This window comes from Bradysia coprophila, unplaced genomic scaffold (genome assembly GCF_014529535.1).
Source record: "Bradysia coprophila strain Holo2 unplaced genomic scaffold, BU_Bcop_v1 contig_350, whole genome shotgun sequence".
NCBI classification, from domain to species: Eukaryota; Metazoa; Arthropoda; class Insecta; order Diptera; family Sciaridae; genus Bradysia; species Bradysia coprophila.
The window spans coordinates 12,077,875-12,104,660 of NW_023503608.1; the positions used below are offsets into that span (position 1 = coordinate 12,077,875).

The window sequence follows — 26,786 nt, forward strand, 5'->3', positions numbered from 1 at the left end:
ATTGCATGAGCAAAAATGAGACAACAACATATGACTGTTTTGACAGCAAACTATTAATGTATGAATTAGCGCTCTAGATAAGTAATTTTTCGGGGAATCACACCGCGAATGCAATAAAAGAGTTTATCTACCTAGGTGAAATAATAGCGGTGAAAAAGTGCTATTATTTTGCTGTCGTTAGATAAAATAGCGTATTCACCTCTGTCCAAATGTTTATTTAGAAACTTGGGGTTATAACATTCGCCTTCGGCTCATGCAATAACTCCCCAAGTGTATGAATAATCTACTATTAATGTATGATAGTGTCAAAAATTGTTACTCTACAGCGTTGGAACTACAAGATCCAATAGAATTGAAATTGTTCGATCTTAAGATTCTTTTCCATATATTTTTCTGTAGTAGAAAAATAAGAACTCTCATTCCAATTATCTTTATTCCACATTCCACATGCATTGCTAATGGTAGGAACTTCACGTATGTGTATTAACGTCGATATCGAACGTGGTATATGGATGAAGAGAATTAGATTGAAAGATTAAAGAAACTACGTCAATTTTTAAGTTAATAATTTTATATTTTTGTTTTACTTTGAACCAACAATCATTAGCGGTTAAGTGGATTTTTTCAAAACTTTTTATTTTCCTTCGTTTTAAATAAAAATATCTCACAGCCCTCTCCTCAGTTGCTTCAAAATATTTATTCGACAGTTAATTTATATAAAAAAATAAAAATTTCTCTATATAATCGTCATATAAGCTAAGAAATAATGGAACTAAGATTTAAGTACTTCAAAATCAGCAGTTTAAGTACCATCATAATTTTGTTGTAAAATACTAAAAAAAAGAGGAAAGACTAAAAATACCTTTAGGCTCGTCGTAATTTAGTTAGCACAAAGTACAGCGTATACCACACTCAATAAAAAAACACTTCTGCTCGCACAAGTCTGCTTTTTGATCAGTTTATCACTTGGTTGAATTATTGTACTGCGGCCGACCGCCCAATTCCAGTAAATATCTATCAGGATTGTCCAACCAATCGGCAGCCGACAATTTAACAGTTCGTTGACGTTCTGCCTCTTTGACCTGCCATTTTTTGATGTCCAGTTGAATATCTCTAGACCGTGTGTCGCCACAACCCCAGACCTATATGTAATAGCAAAATGAACGTTCACTTCACCTCACTGCAAGTTATGAATTTTCAGTCTTACCTCAATCGACATTAGAACGGAAGAGATGCCCCGGCAATCCACATTTTCAAAGTGTTCGTCAACGGAAATCACAGGTTTCCGTGGATCTGAGCCAGCTCGTAGACCTTTGGGATAGCCGCGCATGCTTGTGTTTAGATAAAGCAGCTTCTGGCCGCGTTCGATTAATGAAAATCTGAAAATTAATTATTCTCATCATTGCACTGGTCTCAGCGACAGTTTAACGTGTTACTTACTTAGGCAATACCTGAATTACACAGCAATCCTTATCGCCAGTGTACAGATGAGTTTCTTTCCATTCAGACGGTGAAGCTATACAAAAGACTTGCTCGTTTTCTGCTTTCAATAACACCAACGTAGGACCTTTGTAGCCCAATACGTGATGCAAAAAACGGTTAGCTCCCACACCGTGCATTTGAGAATCATACAATAAAGTCCAATGTGATGGCACCACTGCCAACATTTTTGCCATAAACGCCGTTGACGCCAGACCTCCGTTTGTTGACGTTGAAGGATTTTGTACCGGCTGTGGCTTGGCATATAAATCTGGCAAGGAACTGGCTAACAGCCATGCTTGGCTGACAGGCATTAACGGCGGATGCTCTTCGTCGAACGGATTTGCATTGTCCAGTACGGGTGTGGCCAATTCCAATGTGAGCGTTCCATTTGATTCTTCTTTGGCACCCATTTCACGATACGCAGTTGTAAGTGTGTGTAAACAAAAGCGATGTACAGGTGGAACCAGGCGTGGACAATTTTGCTCCAACCAGCGACAAACAAACCCGGCACTTAAATGCTCTTTAGAAAAAAAGCATGAAGCAGTTACCGCTTCGAGGGTTCTTGAAATCTGAAAAAATATTTCATTTGAACCATGGGCGCGATCATGAAACTGAACAATGTAAAATATACCAATGGGCAGTAAGCATGAGCACCATCGGTGTAATGAGCCATGGCCAACTTGAAACAAGTCATTAATAAAGCTTTCATGCCGTCTGGTGTCAAAGATTCGACGTCTTCATTGGCAACGGGTTCACAGAACATTTTCACGTAATTTTCTAAAATCACCGTATCGTCCAGAATACCTAAGAAACGTTCGCACTGTTGCCGGAAAGCAATTGACCCCAAGTGTTTCGTTTGTGCCTTTGCATTTGTGTGAAAGTAGCTGAACAGTCTGTGGCCCAAATCGGGAAATTTGGGGAAAACATGTGTGACAAAAACATCACTCATAATCCCACTGATTCCGTGCGCTTGTTGAGTTTTTTCTTGCAACATCTAGCCAATTTCGAATGTATTCATTATCATCTAACATTGTAAATCAGACGAATGGTGATTTACCTTAGATAATTTTTCAACTGGCACGAACGGCGTATAGTTTTTCTCGTTAATTTCACTTCCAGACGGCGACCGCGACATACCCAATCCAATTCGGAATTCTTGCAATTTCGATTTTGTTACAGCAGCCGAATCAACGTCATTTGAATTCGACGATGAACGTCTCGATCCAGTCAATGGCTTGTTTATGGAATTATTATTACCCATTGTTTATGACTGTGTTATCGCAGTGTTGCTCAGGTGACGAATTAGCAAAAAAAAATGACGTAGAAAACAATCCAAGGTGATAAAAAGGCACAGGTCCAAGTACGTGCGCGATTAAATTTTACTGAAAATTTCGTTGACCTTCCTCTTTCTTCCTGAACACAGCAGACCAATAATTTCGTTTATTTTGGTATGATCATTTTTAATCGTTAGAAATAATTTGGAATTGATTAATTCTATTGGAAAAGTCGTATGGAATTTTATAGTTGAAGTTGAACAGATAACAAAACAAAAAAAATATCAATCGAAAAGAGATGACAGATGATGACAGTCAAAAAGTGTGCTCGAAGCGAATCGAGCGAATCCTACTCCAAAAGGCAAAATGTAGACAATTATCACATTTCACACTACCCACTATACAGACTTTGATATTTGGAGCGCCAAATTTGAAAACATAAAACGAACATCTAATCTAATCTGGACAAATTGGGATTGTCGGTGATTTAATGTGTTGCAACTAGAATCTTTATGGCCAAAAAGGCTATTGAAGTAGTGGCATAAGTTTCAACCATGACCTAATCTTACAGAGGAAGTAGCCGAAGACGAAACCTTAGAAAAATTATTCCTAGACAGGTTTTTCGTACGGTAAAATGTGTCCCCAACATCAGTTTGTATAAGGTGCATATTTTGTACAGTTTTACGTAGAATTTTATACCAACACAATGCAGGCGATGACGTTTTTGGTAGTTGTCAGTTAAGTATTTTGAAAATCCAATATCGCGACGCGAATGTAACGTTTTGTCTTTATTTAATATTCGGGACAATTTATCAATCATTTTCTATGAAAATATTGTGTAGACGCGTTTTTTCGAGTTCGGCCTTTAGGAGACAGAAAAGAAAATGTTTAAAATTTCAAGTGCTTCCTTTACTAGGGAGGGAAAACGGACTTCCGTCCCTAGGGAAAAGTCTTTCCCTCCTTCGTAAAGGAAAACGTTATACTACACTCGGGAAATCATTTGATATTTCGTATTACGATGAGTAAAAGTACCTCGGGCTAAGGACAGCTTTACTCATCTGGATACGAAATATCAGATTCCTTCCCTTGTACAGTAATATACTATTTTTCATAAATTGTGTCAAAATTGTGTGAATTCGAAAATATTTTTTCCGTATTTGTGTATTTATGAATTCATTGGAATAAATTCTCTATTCTTGGAGTACACTCCGGTCTCTGAAAGTTTCCAACTTCATCCCCAAGGTAATCGTACCAAATTTTTTTTTTATTCAAAAGATTTGTGTAGCAAAAAATTTCGAATTCTTCGCGCTAATTTGCCCACCAATTCTCACACTATCAAATATTTCGTTTTTCATGTCGGGTACACAATTTTTATGTAATTTTGTTCGTAATTTCCGGTCTATATATAATTCGTCTATAAGGGCGAAACGGGAACATGAAATATAGATATTGGTTCCAGGTATGAAGACTGCACCTCAAACCGGATTTTCTTCTTTAATGAAATGCCACATACGGCTATTCGTCTGTTATCAATAACGACGACAAAAATAATGGCAAGCTCTGGGTAGTATGGTCCTTCATCTCCTTTATATAGTAAAATACATGTTAAAAAAATTGAAGTACAAGATTTGACATCAAACGATTAAAAATACTTTATTTACTTTGATCAAAGCACTGTCAAGCACCGAAGCTGACTTTGACATCACTCAATTAGAAGGCCAAAAACACACCTGTTGATTATTTAAAAAAAAAAAATTCATAGCCATTGGATGAAAAAGAATAGCCAACTTTGATCGGTTCAGTCCTCTATTTGAGTGACGTCAAAGTCAGCTTCGGTGCTAGACAGTGCTTTGCTTTGATCGATGGAAGTAATAGACCCGATAATTACACCGTCTGTTTGCCGTCTGTAACAGGTTAATGTAATAAATGTTAAAAGTAATGGTAGGTTACATACTAGTATCGCCTCCCATCCGACCACCAAAGCCTTTTCAACACGCTTTTATCCTCAAGCTTCTATAACCAAGATCAAAAGTTATATCTCATGACGTGAGATGTAGACAATCAAAAGCCAATTCGTGCAACTCAAAGCCATATTAACTAATAAAGATTAGAATGAGAGTGAAAAAAAGATAAAATAAACAATAATCATTGCTGCTATTTCTCCAACGAAAGTACGAATCCACTTATCGACCGTCAAGGTACCCAGTTATCATTAAACAATTTTATAGATGTATTGTCTCGACAGTTTGAACAGCTTGATTAACCGTTTTGTATGCATTGTGTAACCATTCACCAACGACGAACGAGTTGTATTTTAGTTAGTTAGTTAAACTTTACTCGGTCGGATAGGAGCAATAAATAAATTTTGGTAGAACGAAGTTTTGCTAAATGGATAAAAGTGATAAGTCAATAGAAAAGGCGTTACCGCCGACGCATCCAAAGAAATTAAAAGTTTTGACAACAGCAGCAATTTACCTAGGGAATATCAGTTTGGTAAAGTACTTCTTTAGTACATCATGCTGCTCTACTTAATTTCTTCTCCTATCAGTGATGAGTATAAAGAAAGAACAATTAATATTTTCAACAATCTTTTTTTGCTGAGATCTTTATTGCCGACCTAACACAAATTGAGTTTATGTAATTAGACTCCTAGGGTAGTGTGAAAATAAATTAAACAATTTACGAAAAAAGACTAACAAATAAAGCACTTGTGTCTCTGTTATAAAAGGGCTTACTTATTGAAAATTCATTGTCATTGGGAAGAGTTTGAGGTATGTTGAAAGTACTGTTTCCATGGACATTATGGCCCGTAAAAAGACAGCTGTGCAATTTGTACTATCAACATGTTGATAGTTGATTATCACATAAAACACGTTGATATAGTTAGCCTTGCTGAAACGTGCTCATAGTTGGATTATGAATTTGTTTAAAATGTTTTCGTTTAACACAAGCTGTTCCGAAAAGAATTGCATATTCTTTTACAAACGGCAGGCGTATCTCATAAATATTATTTGCATTTTTGTGCTTCTTTTGTTAGAGGTGTTATCCAGTGTTTAACCCTTCACAGAGGTCAGACACGTCAACATTTTCACAATCTGTTTCGATCTAAGTCTTTTCAAGAGATTGATTTCAAAAATCTATTACTTCATTTTTTGAACTTGTTTTTTTTACATATAATACCGCGTTAGCCATTCATTTTTGAAGTTTTTATCGATAACAGATGATAGGGAGGTTTACGTGATGTTTTATTCTATTGATTGTATTATGTAATACCTATAATTTTGCTATTTATAGTAAGGCCGATTACTAGCCAGTAATAACCCTTTTATTCATCTCTATAGGGATTTGTCATAAACGCGATTTCGCCAGCATTAGAAGACATAAGAGTGAAGTACAATGTTGGTATCGAAGAAATTTCGGTTATATTTACAGTGATACTAGTCTTTTATTGCGTTGGAGCTGTAGCATGTAATTACTAATAAATTTACAAATATCAGTTTGAAGTCACTTACATTTGAATATTTCTGATTTGAGGACTACAGATGGATTCATTGCAAATTACATGAACCGGCAAATAATTGTAATGGCAGCTCTAGCCGGTATTGCATTTTCATTGTACATGATACCGCACTGTCCAACTCAAATGGTGTTTTTTGTTGTTGGCGCGGTGTTTGGACTCGCTTCTGGATTATACGATGCAGCGCAGGTCGTATGGATAATCGAAATATGGCAAGAAAAAGCTGGCCCGTTCATATTGTCTCAACACCTTTTTTATGCAATTGGTGCCAATATTCCGTCCCTTGTCATTGCTCCGTTTCTTGATGAACACGATACTTTAATCACAGAGCGTTCTTCCAGAATATACATACCGTTCACCATTTTGGGAGCAATATCTACGTCAGCATTACTATTCCAATTATTGCTGTTCATATTTTGCAGATACTATAAGCCGCCAATGTACGTTAGCAAAAATAACGATGACGTTTCAACCCGGACCGATGTGAATGCTACCGATGCAAAAATATTTGGAATTAATGTAAACAAATTAAAGCTGATTGCTGTCACTAGCGTCTTTTTAGGAGCTCACCAAGGTATGGAAGCCTGCACACAGCAGTTCATTCCGATATTCGGTCAATATAGTGATCTCAAACTGACCGAATCCGCATCCGCATATGTTTTGACCTCATTGACGGCGGCATATGCTGTCGGTCGGGCAATCGGGGTCATAATCATTTTCAAAGTACGCCCGGAAATAATAATTTGCATAAATTTCGTGTTGATTTTTGTTGCGAATTGCATTCTTCTAATATGGGCGAGCAATAATCTGACTATGTTTTGGATTGGCTGCATAATGATTGGAGCCGGTTTCTCAACGATGTTTCCCACTTTTTGTGCATTCATGGAAAAGTATTTAGTATTTACTAATGCAGTTGGTTCGATTGTTTGTGTAGTGGCTTCAGTATTTGCTTCCACATACCCTTTAATTGTGGGACATTTGATAAAAGAACGGGCTGTAGTTCTAACATACACTAATTTCTTTAGTACAGTTGTGTGTATATTAGCTATGATATCGGGATACTTGCTGGTGCGCCGAATAAAAGTGAGAGTTTGATAATCCTTTCCCAAGGAGCTAGTCAATAATTTGTTATCATTATTCATATTCAGTGGCCCACTTCGCATACCTAAAGTATTATTTCTGTTTTAGGTCGAAATAAACGAGCAATTTTGTATCGATGGGAACGACAATTATGCTGCGTTTGCCATTGTAATCAGATACTCACCACAGGCCAACCATAGGAAAATTGTCGATACAATCGAAGCAAAATTGCTCGTGTGTTTTGGACCTTAAAAGCGGCCGTGATATACAAACATATAGTACCATAGTTGTATGGTTCAAAAAAAAGTTAATTAGGGGTTTTGATGAGCGTTTTATCAATAATTTGTAGAAAACTCGGAGTCGCTCAATTCAATTTCATTTAATTAATTTGGCATTAAATGAAATTGAATTAAGCGACTCCGAGTTTTCTACAAAAAAAAAAAAAAGTTCAAAAAAAGGTTCGAATTTGGAGACATAGCCTTTCGACACATTTTCTCAGGTCGATTGTGATTTTGTAAATATTTCGAATTTTTCTAAATCTTCCTCGATTCGACATACAGCCTGGGACAGTCAAAAAGTGCATTTTTATTCTATACGTGTTTCATCGATTTCAGCTGTTTTGCCATTGTAATTTGTATTGTTAAAACAGCTGAACTCGATAAACACGAGAATCATAAAAATAAACTTGTTTGACTGTCCTTGGCTGTAAACAACGCACTTCAAGCATGAGTGGTACTCTAAATATAGTACTGAATCTTCTCAGTGTGTCACACAACTGTACAATACTGTAAAAAACCATACAAAATAGTACTCTATTTGGCAGCTGTCAACTATGATCACTTTTGCTTGAAGTGCGTTGCTGTAAAGGAAATAATAAATCTTTATATTAGGTCGACTTAATCAGTTCTATAATAAGCCTGAAAATTGCTCGTGTCACACAAGTAGACAAATTAAAATTCCACTGAAATTATACAATTGCTGTAGAAGAGTCATCTAATTTTTATGCATCGTGAACATGGAATTCTTATATACAAATTTCAGGTCAATATGTCTGCATTAGATATGAGGTTGTGGAAACTAATCTTTTTACGTGAAAAACACGTGTTTGCCATCTAGATACTAGATAATATTGTAGATTGTAAATTGCAACAAACTTAAAGAGATCTGTTGTTCCGTATTTTTGTGAATATTGAAGCAAATTAGCATTTTATATTCTGGAAAATAAAATCTTGTTTTTTATACGTTTTACGACATTTTCTTTAAACTGACATGGCACGTAGATAAACATTCGAATCTCAATAATATTTAAAGTGTCTTCGGTTGGGGTTGGGGACTTACTGGTTAACAGACTCCAAGGCATCTTCCGTGTCATGAGTATAATAGATAATCAGTACTGCAGGCTGCAGTCGGGTATCAACATATTCTGATAACCTCAAACTATGATCTTAAAGCTGGTATTTTGTCCAGTGTATGTTTGTATGTGCAATAGTTGATCTGGCCGGTGCACATAATTCGGAAGTGGACAAATGTATTACATAGACACAAATGTATTACATTCTTTGTCTATGGTACCCGGCTGTACGTTACATTTTTAACGTTGCGGTTCTTGCAACTACTCATAATTGGGAAGTGGGCAAATGTATTACATAGACACAAATGAAACAAAATTTATCTTGCCCAGCCGCGGATTTGAACACGGGACCTCTCGATTATGAGTCGAGAGCTCTATGTAATACATCTGTCCACTTCCCAATTATGAGTATATTTCGTACGAATTTTACCCCAATCGAAATATGTCTGGTTCTGCAAAAGAAGCTCTAATTTTGAAGGAAAGTGTAAAAAGTAATGATTAAAAAGGGTCATGTTTATTTGGTAAATAAAAAAGCTAATTGGAAATTATCCACATTAAATTTGTTGATAATAGTATATTACTTCCGAGGTTCCAAGTTGTGTATTTGATAAGTGGGGTGTTACAGCCCGACCCGAAGGGGAGGGCTGTATTCCCCACTTGTCAAATACACAACTTGGAACCTCGTAACTACAATGCTTTACGTGATTAGGCAATGTAAATGAAAATGAAACATGCCGTAACACGTAAAAAGATATACTTTGTGGAGCACTAAGAAGCAGGAAATAAATGATTGACTTTTGTTAATCATTAAAATGCCCGTAGATAACTATTGACCAACCCATAATAAAACTGCTTTTTTGCCGTAAGAGTAATCAAAAATGACGCCACTAAGTATTTATCTCTTCTACGAATGAATTATAAGATCCGAGTAAATCCAATCTATATAAATATCCATTGCACATGTGTTACCACATGATTACCATATTTCGAAACGTATATGTACAGTGAGTGCGGTATAGTCGATATCGCATGTGATACCAATTTTTATATCGTTCTCGTCCCTTTTCTTCGAACCATTGATTTCTTTCCCTACCATAAGTTCTTCCTGCTTCTAAAAAAAAGTAAATAGAAAAACTGCACAATGTATGAAAATAAGGTAATTTTGGAATTTTTCTCGTGATTTCCTTTACATGCATTACATGAACTTCTTTTGAAAATACAGCAATAATGATAAAAGCTTTCGTGCACTCAAATTATAAATAAAACGTGTTGGTAACAGATGACAGTCTGATCGTAAGCTGTTCCATGCATTGTAATCTTCTAAAGCTCCAAACTTTTGATTTATGAAATTGCATAGCAGAAAGCTCGAAACGTGATTACTGTGTCTTTGATAAATCGAAATCAATGAAAAGTAAGCTTTTGCGTTCCATGCGTGTTTCTGTTTATACTCGTACAGTTTTCTAACAATTATGCTATCTACCATCGTTATCACCAACCCTCGGCCCGAGTAAAACAGAACAGGTCAAACGCTTATTAGTTTTGAGTACTTTCCTTCTTCTCTATAATACCTGCTGAGAAAGTATTAAATAATACTTTACTATTGAATTCAATTTTTCTTTAAAGTTCTCCTATGCTCGCTCATTTGTGTGGTACTAGACAGTATGGATATGAATAAGGAATTGGAGTATTAATTTCTTTACTTAGACTTACGTTATTCTACATTATTTCCGACTAGACTACGATCAAATGGATGAAAGTGACTAAAATTTATGTTACCGCTGTTTTCTTATACCAATACAAAGGTACATTTTTGACTAGCCGTTTCTAGTCCCTTTTGAACTTGAAACTGTACTCGATGAAGTCGTTAAATGAAATTCATTGATGGTGTTTACATAAACCAGCCTATTTTAGTTGAATTAAATCCACCAAAATTTCTTAACTTTTCCGACACGTTTTACCTGTTTCTCTAAAATAACAGTAGATCCAAGTGCCTCCGGTGCGTTTTTAGTTTCTTTTTTCAATGTTTTTGTGTTAGATCTAGGAAAATTAAGCAATTTTTGAGATTTTTGAAGGAGTTTTCGCGAATTTACCTCCCTAAAATAGGCACTACAATAACCGAATGGTTTTGTTTCATGCTTCGTTATTACTTCTTTAATACATTTAATTTAGCAAAAAAAAAAACAATTGCCGATCTGCATTTATTAATGGTGACAAAGTCAAAGCCATGCGGTCATAAAAATGTTGAAATAACGTGTACGTCACAATTAGGATTCTTTTCAAGCTAAAGGAAACAATTGCAATGTCATCATCAGACCTTTTTATTGGATATGCAAAGAAACATAAGTATTTGAGAAACTGTGCTGAAATGTCCTGGTTAACCTGTCACATACGGCTATTCATTTGTTATCGTTAACGACGACAAAAATAATGACAGGCTCTGGGTAATGTGATTCTTTATAATAGTAAAATTCATGTTAAAAAAATTGAAGTACAAGATTTGAAATCAACCGATTAAAAATACTTTGATGGATGAAAGTAATGGAACCGCTAATAATACCGTCTGCAACAGGTTCTTCAGTTTTGATAATGATTTTCGTCAATACTTAGACATCATCCTTCGTCTCAAATAATTCCATTCCGCTAACTTTTCGATTTGCTATACGGACTCTTTTGACCAAGACGAAAGTGAATATGAATTCACAAAAATAAATTAGACAAATGAAACCGCTTTTTTTGTATATGTGGCATATAATCAGTTAATTCGTATCAACATTTATAATTTTTTTTATATTTATATGTAAACTATATTTATAAAACTAAATACAAAATAAATTAAATAGAAAAAAAAAACATTTTGTAGTAAAATTGTATGCATAATTTTGTTTTTGTTTTGTTTTTAAGGTAGCATTTCTCTGACAAAAAACCTTAACACTAAATTGTTTCAATTTTGATTTAACGTCAATTTCAGCAGTATAATACAATTTTGCATAAATTGAAATCGACGAATTTTGATTAAAATAATCATACATAAAATAGACACTGCACAGTGCACATATCTTTCCTTAAATTGAATGTGTTAATGAAATAGAAATTTAAGAAAAATAATTTTCAGAAATTTATTTTCATTTGATTCAAAGTTTTCTTTTCAAATTTTATCAGTATTTTGTTTTGACTAAAAAAATTGTTTATTTACAATCAATAACCATCAGAGATATTCATCCATTTATTTCGCTCACTGTGCCTTATTCCTAACCTAAATTAATTTCTAAGTCTAATTTCAAATTGGTAATGAATATACATTTTCAATTTTAATTTTCCAGTGAATAGCTTTCTTTTTTCAAAAAATGTACAATGATTAAATAATAATATTTAATTATAATAAAAAACAAAAAAAAATCTTTCTTTTAAATACAACATATGCTTACAATATAGAACAACAATAAATACGTCTTAAACTTTATTTATATAATATACAAAAAAATACATTAAACTTAATCATTTGTTTTAATTGATAATATTCTGCAGAAATAATTAAAATAAAATTTAAAAATTTTCATTTTTTTATTAAACTCCAAAAATCAAAATTGTTGACTTGTGGAATTGTTGAAAAAAAATAGAAAAAAATTTCTAGAAACTTTATCAATTTTTTTAAAACTTTGTTTTATTTCTTTTACGTACAATTTATAAATCACATTTTTCTGAAATTAAAAACAAATTTCTGAAATTAATTTTCAATTTTCTCTATCCACATTTTTTGAGACATTTTATGTTATAATCATATGACTCTGATCATCACTGACGGCCATTCCATGATATAGATTTTTATCTGTACACACGAATATAAATATTTCATTGACAAGAAAAGTTTTGATTTCATTTTTGTTTTTAAATAATTTTCCCTTAATCAATTACGATGCAAGTATTTAGATTACACATAGAAAAATATTTAATTTTACATAGTTATTTTTCCAGCACAAAAACAACAATTGCAATGTGGAGTAAAATTTTCTTTTATTAAAAATAACTCAATGTGTATGGTGTAATTGAGGAAACCTAACAATACACAATGACTAAACAAAAATCAAAATAAAATTTTTCTAATAGAAAATTACATCTTGAAAATGAAGAACTGAGCGATTGAAATTTGTCGTGATTCACCTTTTAACTCCGAGGAAAAATATTTCCAGGAAACGAAGCTTTGACACTACTCTTTAAACTGGAGAGCTTTTATCAATGTAAAATTAAGCTAACTCTCCGATGCAAACTAAATGGAAGTCACTAAATATTTCGTTACCTTGGCAGATCGATAAAATGAGAGACTTTTCTAAAACAAAAATTGCAAACCGGCTTAAAATTCTACCAAATCCACTCTTCCCATCGGTCAATAAGAAACCGCTAGTGTCTCACAAAAATTTGCATTTATTTAGCAGTCTTTCTATTTAAATAAACTTTTAATAATTTTCAATCAAATTAATTTGGATGATCACTTTAAATGCAATACCAATGAGTGACCAACGGAAGCTTTTCGGTCAGTCCATCCTTAGTTTGCATAACACTAGAAAATAAAAACTGACTTCTACTGACAATGTCTCGTCAGTCTAAGTAAAAAAAAAAAACAAGAGAAAACGGAAAGTAAATGCTTCCCTTGATCTATGCCTTCATGCTATCAATTTCCAATAAAATCTTATATTCTCCATCTTTGATGGTACTTAAGACACATATTTCATTGCAAACAATCACTTAATGACCTGAATATTTTATTCGTTTCTAACGATATTTTCTACATCTTTCATTTAAAAAAATATTTCTTCTATTGTTTCTGCTCACAAAATTGTATAAAAAATATCTCAATTTTCTGGCTCTATTTTTTCGTTTCTAAATTTTTTGGATGATTTTTTTGTTTGTTTCCCTTTTAAATAAAATATATTTTTTAGTTTACTGTTGGTTTGATTTTTTTTATATTTTTTGTCTTATTTTTCTTTTGTATTTTCAGTGTAAAAAAATATTTATTTTTTTATTAATTATATGGGGTAAATCGACACAGCATAAGTTTAAAAGTTTTAGGTAAAAAAAATTGTTTAAAGTCCATGTTTCAGTGGACTGATTTTTTATGTGTTTCTTTTAATATATTTTTTAGGATTATGTAGGTAATATGTATATAAACTAGCAGTGTGTCTGTACACGCGATAAAAACATAGGTTTGTATTTCATAATAGTTAATCTTCTTATAGGACTCTCATTTAACACATTTACTTTTTCTTTACAAAAAAAAAATCCCTGCACGTTTAGTTACTTTCCATAATTCCATTTCTATCTTTCTTATTAATTGAATCAATTTACTGTGCCGTTGCTACGCCACTGGTATTCATTATCATTAAATTTTTTATTGTTGCTACCTCCGATTCTAGCCTAGCAATTTGACTTTTCAAATGGATATTCTCTTCCTTCTCACTACCAGTCACTGAGACACTTCCAGCCCCAACCACCGGCAAAACAATTTTTCGTTGCATATTCCAATCGCCTGTATCGATTGAAATGCCCGAATCTCTTTCGTCACTGCTGCCTTCTCCGTCCCACGGCGGTGATAGTCTGGAACTGGGTTCCTGTTTGATATGTTGTAATGCTAGCAGTGCTGTTGCCGCATCCTTATCGCCCAAATGGGATTTGTGTCGTAATTTTAATGGCAAACTGTTATTCATGTCGGGTGATTGAACTTCACTGTGTTCGTCGTCACCAGAACCGGCACCGGAACCTGTACCACTTGATATTTCATAAGGTGAGGGCGCACGACGTGAAAGATTTAAAACGTTCGTTGATGCATTTGATGCGTTGTCGAACGGTTGGTCAATCATGCCATTTCCATTGCCATTCGGAATAATCGACGGATAATTGCTGTAGTGGGCATATGACTCAGACTCGCGCATATACGAGGATTGCTCATTGGGATGTGGACTGGATGCGCGGGATAGGTAGTGGTGGTGAATTGGAGATGGTGAATGGTCCATGGAAACTGGTTGATGGATAACTGATGTGGGTACTGGGCTTGGTGATTGTGGATATATTATGGATGATGGTACGCCATTGTTGAGTTTGGCCCGTTTTGTGATACTTAATACTTGTTCGGCTGTTGGTAGTGTAGCCATGATTGTGGCCACGTCGACTAAATTCTCTCCGCAAATGTCATATTTGTCTTTAATTGCATCCAACTGGGCCTTCAGAACGTGGTTCTCTTTAGTCAATTCAACGACTCGTTGCTCCAAAACCATATCGTTAAAACGTCGCTTCTCTCTGGATCGCTTGGCTGCTTCATTATTTCGCCGGCGTCGGTCCCAATAGCTGTCATCCTTCTTATTGTCTGGTATGAATTCACGCTGCTTCCGTTGTGTGAATAACTCTTTTCGTTTTATGTGAGCGGCAATGTCGTAACCGGGCGGAAATCCATCTTCACTGTTTGGCGACATTGGGCCGGGACCGATTAGCATTGAATTGTGTGAGTTGTCGTGTCCGTAAGAGTTAGGCGATGGCATTCCGTTCGGCATATTTGAGTTGTTGTGATTTTGATTTGGTGTCTCACCGTTAACAGGTGAGCCGGACTGCTGTCGGGCTACAAATTCGGCAACCATCATTCGTTGCCGTATAACATCTGGAAACAATAGAAAAATAAAAAAATTAATAAAATGACAATATTGGATCAAAGAATCAGTTAAAATACGATCACATCCCATTATAATAAGCTAGTTACATTGGAAACATATTCTTCATTGTTATGATTCATTTTATGGACCTATGTCAACTTCTCAGTATTATGAAACACTTTTATTTCCATTTACTCATCATTGTCTGGTGCTAAACGCCAAAAAAGTTTGTTGTTCATACTGAACTTTACTAAAATTCTTCGATGAAACAAACAACACAGAAAAAATATGAATGAATCGTCTGTTATTTCCATGAATTTCTATAATTTGTTTTCTACACAGCACTGCAAGCGGTTGAGGTGTATGATAATTTTGTTTATTAAAAAGCGAAAGAAATTACGCAACATTTTATAACGTTCTGATCGGTATATATAAAATGTACCAAGCCACAGCACATTATATATACCGAAACGTGATAATGAGAACACAACATCGTCCATGTGATTAGAATAATTTGTGATACAGAAAAGCTTTGTCACTTTTTCGTATATACAAAAAAAGCAAAAACAAAATCCAAATTTTCCCATTTTTCTATTATGTAAATTGATAAAATTAATCGAATCATTTATTCAATTATGTGATCAAAGGTTCCCCAATCGATTGATTGGAAAACAAGATTAAAGGAACTGCTCTCTCATCAGAAATTATAATAAACAGACGAAATGCAATAAGCTGGCAGCATTATCACACCTTTTTTTTATTCCTACTACGCACCATTGATACTTTTTTCTATTACGACACACGTTTTTCCGTAGTAAATAAAGTATAAGATAGTAATGTGTTGTGACCGCGTCGTCGTTCTAAGCACACATTCATTATAAATTTCGTTTTCGAACAACACATGTGCGTGTACTGTATATAATATGTTATGTACTGAGTAAATTTGTTTTTTGTTTATATTTTCGGAATTTTCGGAAATTTTGCGTGTTATTTTTTACGCAACGAGATAGTGGTTCATGTGCTATGATAGGTAAACTAGGTCATCCCAAAATTGATAAGAATACAAATTTCGCGTACTCTCGGCGCGGATGGTGTTGCGTATTACCTAAAGGCAATTGATATTAATCAACAGTTTAAGCAAATTATCTTACGAAAGATGTTATTTAATCGGTCTGTGTTGGCACTATTTTTATACACATTTTGTGGCCCCATTCACTTTTCCGCTCATCGGAAATGATTCTAATAAAATTTTAATAAAAATTCAATTAATGTGTGGTGATTCTTAGCGAAATCCGATGACAATGAATTCGATAACCTCAGAGAAAAATAAAAAAATCGTTGAATTAAAGAGACCAGTCCAAATGAATGCCACTTCAAATCTCTTTTTCTACTTAAATGCACAAACGTTTTATCGATCATAATTTGCATGAATTTTATTTTTCCATTATTCCGTACCACTTGTCAGTTCCAGGTATAAAAAAGAGATTCTAGGTAAAATTGCCATTACATAACTTAGTCACGGTTCCTTAAATCTTTCACAAAAGCGTCGATTCAGAATTAGCAGAACATCATAAAATCACGCACCGGCAAAATAAATAGAATACATCCTGCGTTACATAATGCTAAAATGTGACACGGGGGAAGACCATGCACACCAGGTACGAGAAAAATACAGAAAGAATGTTAAAAACGTGTGTCAACTCAATGTGATGTGAATATATGGAAATTTTACTTAATGTCGATATTAAATAATGAGGTATATAATACTGATGCAGACATTCTGTATGGCGTTATAGTCGCACAAATGGGAAGACATTTAATTCAATCACGTTGTTTGATGACGTGCTCGGTCTTTTTTTTTCCTCTCTCTCGTCTATTACCCGTAAATTGAATTACGAAGGTGGAATAAAACTAAATCTAATTTCTATATTCACACCTACGTCTGCATCTGTTCACTCGGAAAACACTGGAACGAGCACGAGATTTTCATTAATTAATTGTGTGAATATTTACTATATATTGAACGTTGTACATTAACAGTCTGTCTTGAAATGTTCTTTTGGTGAAATGTTCAAGAAATTTTTAGATAAAAACTTGTTTTCAACTTTTTTCTTTAATATTTAGACGAATATGTGAAATAATCAATGTATAGCCAAGGACGCATTGTAGTCGATAAGATTACATTAGGATGAGACTTTATTGCGAAGCAAATAAATAAAAAATTTGCACAGAATTTGTGCCTGTGTGGGTGTAAGTGTAAGTATAAATTGAAACTTTTTCTGTAGCTCTGTGTGAAGTCCATATATAAAAAGAAAGCATGTATTCAGCCGTTCAGATTGCTGAACTCATTTGTTATCCACTACAATGAAAACCATAAGTGATGATCACAAGCTTGTGTTCTATTAAATCCAGGGCCTATTTTTGGTAATTTTCTTGGAAATTTTTACCAAAATTTCCAAAAAATTGCCAAAAATTTCCAAAAACTGAGATCGTCCAAAAACCGAATTTTTACACAATTTCGAACAGTTTCGGCAACTCCTGAGCTCAGCCTTGTGTCTTAGCCGGCTATAAATGGTTTTGTTTGCTTACTGACGCTCTCATCTATCAAACTAATCATACTCGACTTCATTTGAAAGCTGATAGTGAAAAGAATCAACCAAAATCATTGAGGGCCGGCTAAAACACAAGGCTGAGCTCATGAGTTGCCGAAAATGTTCGAAATTGTGGAAAAATTCGGTTTTTGGACGATCTCAGTTTTTGGAAATTTTTGGAAATTTTTTGGAAAATTTGGTAAAAATTTCCAAAAAAATTACCAAAAATAGGCCCTGCTTAAATCACAAAATGTATGAATGTCCGACTGAAGTAAGCGATTCAGTACCAAACAGTTTGGTTTACTGAAGTAATAGATTTATTGATTAAACCATGATACGTTGAACAATCAACAGAACCAATCACATCACGTTTAATGAAAATTGTCGTTGGTGATAAATATTAATGCTTTCACTAACTAATAAGCAGCGATTTATTCATTTAGTATGCTGTTACAAAATACATATTTCATGTACTTTCTTATCATTAATTTACTTTGTCATTTTGAATGCACATGGTATGTACACACGTGAAGTGACGAAACTTATCTTTGTTCAAATTTCTTCACTCTTGCTAATATTCTAATTCGCCTCCTTTCCTAGCGTTTACGATACACTCTAAACTAATCATGTGCCCAAAATAAAGGAAAAATGAATCCAAACTTTGAAGCGGTTGCATTGTGTTAAGCATGAGTAACTTTTTGCCCACATGTACATTCATCGTGTGTTATGGCAAATCGCGCATTTGATTACTTTGTTTACGAAAAATATTGTTTCAATCATCACATAAACCTCATCACCTCAACTCGACCAACGAAACAACACTATTGGAATACACGTGCTCGATAAATGGCTTACATACGCTTACATACCAACAGCCAGTACACGAGCCGCGAGATATATATATATATATTTTATTTGTAATATGCATTTAAAAGTTCTGCGACTGAAACAGAGAGAAGGAATGAAAATGTTGTTTATCGATGAAAAAGTGGAAAAAGTTTAACTGAAAAACCGAACTTATTATACAAATTTATTTTTGGAATTAAAACGTCGACAGAAATGTTTGTTTCTTTTTGGTGTTGTACAGCATGTCACACGTATATAACACTCGCACAATATAGTTCTCCATTCTTCTCTGAATTTCACAACAAGTCAATGATTTTCATATTAGTCATTCAATCGCAAATGGGTTTAATAAAATACAACTTTATCGATGTGTTTGGTATATGTAGACTGGTAGATTGTATTTCTACATTTTACATGAAGCAGTTGGAATTGATTAGTGTAATGGACAACACAGTAATATTCTAATTCATTGTAAACATATTACACCAGAGACCAGCTTAAACTAGCAATTTAAAATTTAAATTAATTTCCCATTTATTCAAATTAAATTAAGTTCTTTAAATTTAAGTCACGTTTAAGGAAACATGATACATCACGCCTTTCGCAAGTAAAGAAAATAGTAAACACACAAAGAGTAGATGCTAAGATGATGAATGTTTACATTTTGTTGGGTTTTTTGAAGATATAATTTTAAAGCTAAATGATACGTCACACAGAAAAAGATTTAGAGATTTACTGAAGGTGCAACTGATGAAAAGAATATAATTTTCTACGAGAAATGAAGAAGCAAAACTGTACTGTTGCTGATAATTTCATAATATTTCAAATATTAGTCGCAAAACCACATCCCAAGAAATACTTATCGCGATGGTGAAGAAAATATCAGTCGTAACAAACAATTACAAAACATCAACACGAAATGAATGTAAGTAAATTCAACGAAATTATGAAAACTTCGCAGTTTTCCAAATGCCAATTTGTTGTTATTTTTTTCCGACGAATGCATAATACTACACGTGTATGGCAACAAAGTAAATAAAATGCATTATTGTAACAACAATGTCAATTGATGAAAATAGATTGGAGAACGTACGTATTTATCGAAATGTTTATCAAACATTTTTGCCGTATAGGTGTAAAAACTGCGACTTTTCCGTTTTCTGTTTTCATATTTATTGCCACGAAATGAAAATTTAATAATAATTTTTTTTTACCATATTGATTTCCTAGCTGCCCCCCGAACACAAGCCATTATTTTTAAATTCGTTTTTTATTTGACGAGACAAAAAAAGCAATACACTACCGAGTCCAACATGTGCGGTAATGCTGCTGTATCAACACTATATTACCTATTAAGTGTATATAATATATACCTTCAAAAGTTCTATATTGTAAAATGTTCAAACGTTGTGTTCCATACCACCTATATACAAAAACCTAATGCGCTATATTATATAAATAAAAACACAATCAACTCAAATGTAATCGCTCCACGTGCTCTCGTTTAGGTATGTACATATATTATACTTATTTTTACATGTACTATACATACTTATTATCCGATATAAATTTGTGTTGTTGCGCAAAAAGTGTTTTTTTTTTATATAGTTTTAATTGATGTTGTGTAAGCGAAATAAAATGTTATAATTTTTCGTTGAATCCGTTGAATCCGTTTTGTGTTTGTTTTCAACTATTAAATCTCGGATCCAGTAAGCTATCACCAAAAATTCCCCATTTCCAATTAATCGATTAGAGAAAACTTTCTGTTGAGAATGTATATAACCTTTAAACTCTGTCATACGAGCGCTTGATATTGCAACATATTCAAACTTCTAACTCTCTTTTTTCGATAATTGCTTTGCATACAAATTATCTGACGCATACTAATCAATGAGTAGGAAAATTTAATGTTTACAGCAACCATTATTTTATGCAAATCATATACCATCCATACTAGTTTGTTGCTACTAAATTTCATTATAGTTTTAAGAGCGAATGAACTGATGCTCACGAATGACCGTTCGCGTCAATGTTGTTTTAAATTGAGCGTTAAACATTATGATGCAATACCTCGTTGTATTAGAACACACAATTCTAAATTCAAGTCTAAATTAATCATCAACTCATCAAGCATAAACAACGTGTATTAACATTTTACAACTGGTAATCACATGAGTGAGTAACAAATAAAGTGTAACTAGCAGTAAAACAGTTAATGGTGTGGGATCACGCAAATATTAACAAAAAAGAGATCTATAAAACCGTTGGTCATGAGGAACCGCCGCCACTCAATTTGTCTCTGTGATGATGATCATCCTTACGTAGAATTTCCTAACGACAATGCTCGTATAATATACCGAAGAATGTTTATGCATAATTTAAATTGCTTTGAATTTACTCATCACACACACTTATGTGAGAGAAAGAGTGAGAGAGACACAGACGAGATATATTACATCATATCATCAAAATAAACATATTGTGTAATGGGTAAATTGAAGAAAATGAACTATATATGCAGCACCGACGTCTATATAACATAATCCACCTTATTTTGTTCGCGTTACACATCAAACATTATTATTTCTAACTAACTCTAGCCAACGAGTCATCAATGCGCAAGTTGTGTGTGCTATTATTTAATTTTTCTTATCAGGTTAGAGAATATCGAGAATATGACGTCATCGTCTAACAGAGCACACATGCTTCAGTGAATTTCTTCGGAATTTTTTTTAAATAGTAAAACAAACAAACAAAGCAGATAAAATTCTCTTTAGTACCACCGATTATACAGACGTGTTTTGACCGTTCGGAAAGCTTTGGACGGTGTTCTGGAATATTTTGAAATTATAAAGAATCGGAGGATGCTTAATTGCTAAATATGCGCTACCACTATAGAGTGTTATCCGATTGTAAGTGTATAGAGGAATTTTTTATAGGGTAGCCATAAAATGTTCGAGTGCTGTAACGAAAATTCTTATCAAAAATTTACAGGCTGAAAAACTTCAAATATTTATCCATTACTCGAAATTAATAAAATAACATTGTACAAACGCTTCTTTGCTATCTAACATGTTAAATAGTTAGACATCGAATTGTTATCACAACAATTTAGAGTGTGTCGTCATCGTCGTTCAAAATCGCTTTAATGTAATAAAAAAAATTAAAACCAAATTTTTTACAGAGAATTGGTTCTGTTTTGTTTGATAACAGAGAATTTCATTTAATATTTTCTATGTTTGAAATTGTTTGGATTGTGTAATATTGGACGCATGAGTTGTGTAATTGGTTTAATGTATATTATACGAAACGAATATATATGGCCTAATGTGTTTGTTGAGATTAAACGTCGAGATTATTGTTGGTATGGAGAATATGTGGTGATAATTTGATGGTATTTTAGGATGTTATGTAAATTATTTTATTTTTTTCGGTTGATAATATAATTCAATTCGATGCTAAGTAACACAGCGACACTACGATTCTTAAAATAATTTCAGAATTGATATGACACGTGACGCAATGGATGTCTTAAGTTTCATATATATGTGTAATAATGCCTTTTCCTTATTGAATAAAAACATTATATCATTTGATTAGACACACACGCAATTTCATATTATAATTGTGAAGGACCCGTTGATCTAATTATGAAAACTTTTTTTAGGACTTTTCCTGGAATGGACAAGTAATACGAGAATCGTAGTCAAAGTTGAGTGGTATATTGGTTGCTCATTATTTTCAGAAAAAAAAAGTTAGATCACAATGCAGTTCAAAGACAGTAATTACTTAGAAGTAAAAGTGGAACACACGAAAATATATTTGAAAGAAATCCATTTAAAAAAAAAATTAGAAATGTAAGTAGGCAAATGCCACGACCGGGTCCATTTGGTTTTGTCATCAAAGTAAATGGGTCACATTAGAGCCGGTTTGAAATATAATTATTTAAAATATGAAAGAGTGTTATTGCTCGGCTAAAATATATTCTTTCGTTAATCTATATATCTCTTTGCCATTGAACGAACAACAAAAAAATTGACACAAATCACTCATCAACCATATAGACCGTGAGTTATGTTCTGCGGTAGAAGAGGCAAACATATCTATTTGAATTATATCAAATATAATATCTAGAAATGTATTCCGTATGAATATGCCCATTATACATGTTAGGTATACTAGTGAATGGCACAAAAAACAGAAATTTTGTTGTTAATTTTTTTTTTGTAATAAACGAGTAAACAAAAGATAAAAATTCTTTTAACCTACATTTAAAATTAAAACAGAAAATTTTTTTCTTTTCTTTCTTTCTTTTTCTTTCGTTTCTCTCTTATACGTACGTCTAATGATGAATTTATTTTTTTATTATTAACTCGATGAATGACCCAATTTCGGAGGAAACTTTTTTTTTAATGTTGGTGAAATTTGCTTCGATAATATCTTATATTATTTCAATCGTTAGTTGATTTGAAAAATATTTGTTTCCTTAGAAAAATGGTATCTAACATCAGGAGAGGTTGAGGTATTACCGAACAAAAAAAAACATTATTTTTTAAACTCACCAATCTTTATATTCCCAATTGTTTTTCTTTTAAATTCCACTTTTATTTCGATGTAAATATTGTTATCATCCAACTGAAGTGTTTTGTTTTTGTTATAAAAATGTAAATTATTTCACCAAATTTTTTTTTTTTTTAAAAGCCACCAACTGTCTATTAACGATACTTCGTTTAAAAGTTCAATATTATTTTTATCAACAGAATTATATTCTGGTAATCGTTCAATACCAAAAACCGATTCGGTAAAATAATTGTTCAATAAAACACTTTTGGTAATTCAAATAATGTCTTTACGTTCAATGTCGGTGAAAATTGGACAGAATAAATATAAATATCCAAAGTTTAATACACAAATAAATTATTTTCTTCTTCAATAAAAATATTGTTCCGATCAGCTCAACGGTTGAATATAAACTGAATGTCTGTTCTTTGTGGCGCGAGTGAATCTTGGTCTTCCTCCGGGGCCGTTGAATACTATATAACAAAATTGTGTATATTATGTTGTTGTTGCCGTTCGTATAATCGTAATTCCGTTTTAACGATATAATTTCAATGTGGAAATGTGTTTAGTTTTCTTTCGTTTCTGTTGATTTTTGACTATACACTTTGTCGTCTGGCTTCGTTCTGTCTCGTTATAAAATTTTAAAAAAAACTCTGCTTCGCTCTCTGAGATATAATGAGCTTTATGTGTCATGAAACACAAGCCACAAAACAACTTGCATGCAACATCGTTCGATGAACGAATTTTCTGTTGCAATATAATGAAAGTTACTTCGGGTTCGGTGTACGTGTGTATTATATACCACCAATTTACCTATACAGCTTTTTCTCCCGATAAAATGCCGCGCACAAACGAACGTGTTGTGACAATCTAATCTAACATTGTTAGGTTACTCAATGATTGAATGTTATAAGCAATGATTCGATAGGAATATCATACCAACACAATTGAATAATACAACAACGAGAGTTAGAGAGTGAACAAAAGAGTATATTTTCATTGATATATTATTTTTCCGCAGCAAATTTTGCTCTTTTTTGTACATGTAATTCAATGTTACGATGAATGAACTCTGTGTCTGCAAGTCTAGGTCTAGGATAATTACATTGTTGCTTTTTTTATGGTTTAGCGCTATATAAAATTGTGTAGTGGGTGTAAATCTGCAATTTCGACATTATCACTTAACTGACTCTTTGTATAATTATTGTCTACGGAATGGAATGAAAATGAACTTTTAATTTAATGGATATCTGGTCAAATATAAACTGTCAGAATTTTCTCTGATTTGGGAACTAGAGTTTAATTGGATGAAAAGGCGGCTTATAGACTTCTGTTGTTAAGTGGTATAGTTAAATGAATTACTGCGCAAAATGTTTATATTCCACTCTTGTATTTCTCAGAATCGAAATAATCGTCAAACTCTCCGCCCAAAATTTCAATTCCAATTAATATTTTGTTTTGACCGAGAAAACGTATTGCATAAACCTTTGTCTCAGAAATACAACCAATTAATAAAATGAATCATCGTGAGCCGATATATGGCGGCTACATGCCGGGCTAAGAAGATTTTTTAATAGAAATTTTGTTGATATTGCTTTTTTTTTATTTTAGAAAACACCTTTCCATCTGTTTTGCAGCAACAAACTTTGTTTATAATATTCAGTCTGATGCGATTTTAAATTAACATAAACAAAATCTAGTTTTTTGTGCGAAAATTTCGGAGTCATCATTTTTTGTGATTTAATTAATGGAGGGAAAACACACTCTGATTGTTCAGTCTGCCTTCCGTAATCAGCGTTCATTTTGCACCCGTAATTAATTATGTGGAATAACCGCAAATGATACAAGAATTTTTTTACATTTTTTTTTTCATTTCCATTAAAAAAACGAAACAGTTCAAGGGAACACATTATACGAGTCCAACACCCTCATTACCAGCCGTACGAAAATGTGCTATATAATACTCTAATGATTAAGTTGCACACACAACTTGCACATTACTATCATCATAACACGTTATAAATAAATATCCATGTACGAAATGTAACAACGCCATCGACATTAAGGTTGTGTTGTTGGAGAGGATGAGCGTAATAAAAAAAATATGTGAATCACCAGCATGTCTAGAGTGCGATGTGCCGAAACGGGTCACCTTGAAAATGAAATTTGAAAGAGCAAAATAACAGAATAAAATATAAAATTACGCAATAAGCTACAACACAAGCGTTACGTGCACTGGAGAGACTATTTAAACGTCTGGAGTTACGTACAATTGGATTAAATTAATTGCGCTACATTCAAAATGATTGAAATTTTAGATATTTTGGAAATAATAGTCCATAGGCTGTAGGTAGTTATCGTCAATCACTGTTGTCAACAACGGCGACCAACGGAAAGAATTCTATAGTTGCCGTGTTATACAGCAATGTTTATGTATACCTTACCTTAGGCTATATTTTATATGAAATGAGTACTCGATTCGGCGAGATGATGTAGTTCTTTGTGCATCCAATAAGAAGGAATTATGTCTGGAGTTAGAAATAATCCAAGAACCAACATATCATCAATAAAAGATGTACGAATTTGGGTATTGGCTGAACAAAGCATCTAACATTTCATAAGTTACAACCATATCACCCTAGACCCTTATACCTATACCATTAGACCGTCGATTTGAATTGGGCACACTAACCGGAATAAAGCGAAAAAGGTTCAGACACGAAAATAGTTTCAAAAGTAAATCATCATCAACAACCATGCCTATAACCCATTGACCAAATGATTTCGAATCTTTCATATTATTTGCTTATTGAAATCATCACACACACCATTTATTAATTACGTGTCGAATGATACAATATTATAGCATTCTTGCGTTCACCGCGTTAATAAATAATGGAATAGCGAAAATAAATTACAAAATTTTTTAAGGTTAATGACCATGAATGTGAAAGTTTTTGAACTTAAACTTTAATTTTTCTGCAAAGCTCATGCGTGCGTATGTGTGTAGAGAGGATATATTACATTTCTGCTGAATGTTGTTGATACCGAGTGTTAATTTAGTTTATGAATATTTAAATCGATAATTGAATACTTTTTCAATAAATATTTTCAATAATAAAAACAGAATGACATCACAGAGTTAGTTTTCGTCGTCTTGGTATTTTAGGATGATTGTAAGACGTAAAACGTTCGAACATATACCAAACAACAATTCAGTTTCACGAAATTCTTGCAATATTTTTGGAATTTAAAAAATTTGCGTTGTTGATTTCATAGATTTGTTTTTCTGAGTAAGGATGTTGTTGTTTTGATTAAGAAACTTGTACTGTTTGTATAGCACAAATTGAATGTTTAACCTTTTGCAGATGTAAACCATCTTACAATGCGTATCGAGTCTGCTACATCTTTTGATCAAATTATATTCAGCAGATTGAAGCAAGAAATCTG

At 33.2% G+C, this 26,786-nt stretch overlaps 3 protein-coding genes and 1 long non-coding RNA gene across 6 annotated transcripts in view; 1 reads left to right on the plus strand and 3 right to left on the minus strand.

Moving 5' to 3' along the window:
- Nucleotides 1–559: 559 nt before the first annotated feature.
- Nucleotides 560–3,080, minus strand: LOC119081044. The gene is made up of 5 exons (XM_037189749.1): nt 2,540–3,080; nt 2,114–2,476; nt 1,441–2,051; nt 1,208–1,379; nt 560–1,142 (listed from the first exon to the last, which is right to left on the minus strand). Exons 1-5 carry the CDS (start codon nt 2,741–2,743, stop codon nt 963–965), a joined length of 1,530 nt encoding a protein of 509 aa, XP_037045644.1. The 5' UTR covers nt 2,744–3,080; the 3' UTR covers nt 560–962.
- An 889-nt stretch (nt 3,081–3,969) lies between these two features.
- LOC119081047 lies at nt 3,970–8,192 on the minus strand. Its single transcript, XR_005088426.1, has 3 exons — nt 8,155–8,192; nt 4,735–4,740; nt 3,970–4,170 (listed from the first exon to the last, which is right to left on the minus strand). It is a non-coding gene; the product is annotated as an uncharacterized LOC119081047 (long non-coding RNA).
- LOC119081045 (sodium-dependent glucose transporter 1-like) lies at nt 5,050–7,707 on the plus strand. Of its 2 annotated transcripts, none has more exons than XM_037189751.1 (3): nt 5,050–5,249; nt 6,098–6,224; nt 6,291–7,707. In XM_037189751.1, coding segments are annotated over exons 2-3 (1,080 nt in total). In that variant the 5' UTR covers nt 5,050–5,249; nt 6,098–6,222; the 3' UTR covers nt 7,369–7,707. The 2 variants fall into 2 exon arrangements, with proteins under 2 accessions (XP_037045646.1, XP_037045645.1); XM_037189750.1 differs by having other exon boundaries at nt 6,299–7,707.
- Nucleotides 8,193–12,714: 4,522 nt separating the features above from the next.
- Nucleotides 12,715–26,786, minus strand: part of LOC119081048 (nuclear factor interleukin-3-regulated protein) — a 30,678-nt gene continuing 16,606 nt past the window's right edge. The window contains exons 1-2 of one of the 2 annotated variants that reach the window (XM_037189753.1): nt 23,339–23,799; nt 13,233–15,347 (exon numbers count right to left, since the gene is read on the minus strand). In XM_037189753.1, coding sequence (XP_037045648.1) covers nt 14,041–15,330 — 1,290 coding nt within the window. In that variant the 5' untranslated portion in view covers nt 15,331–15,347; nt 23,339–23,799 and the 3' untranslated portion in view covers nt 13,233–14,040. Of the gene's footprint in view, nt 15,348–23,338; nt 23,800–26,786 lie in introns of those variants that run through there. The other variant, XM_037189752.1, reaches the window with a different exon arrangement.

Excerpts from the sequence above, each read along its gene's own strand:
- LOC119081044 (XM_037189749.1), bottom strand. The coding sequence starts at position 2,743 with ATGGGTAATAATAATTCCATAAACAAGCCATTGACTGGATCGAGACGT. Across the intron at positions 2,052-2,113 it reads CTCATGCTTACTGCCCATTG|ATTTCAAGAACCCTCGAAGC; the intron begins GTATATTTTACA and ends ATATTTTTTCAG. Across the intron at positions 1,380-1,440 it reads GTAATTCAGGTATTGCCTAA|ATTTTCATTAATCGAACGCG; the intron begins GTAAGTAACACG and ends ATTAATTTTCAG.
- LOC119081045 (XM_037189750.1), top strand. The coding sequence starts at position 5,145 with ATGGATAAAAGTGATAAGTCAATAGAAAAGGCGTTACCGCCGACGCAT. Across the intron at positions 5,250-6,097 it reads ACCTAGGGAATATCAGTTTG|GGATTTGTCATAAACGCGAT; the intron begins GTAAAGTACTTC and ends TCATCTCTATAG. Across the intron at positions 6,225-6,298 it reads TTGCGTTGGAGCTGTAGCAT|ATGGATTCATTGCAAATTAC; the intron begins GTAATTACTAAT and ends TGAGGACTACAG.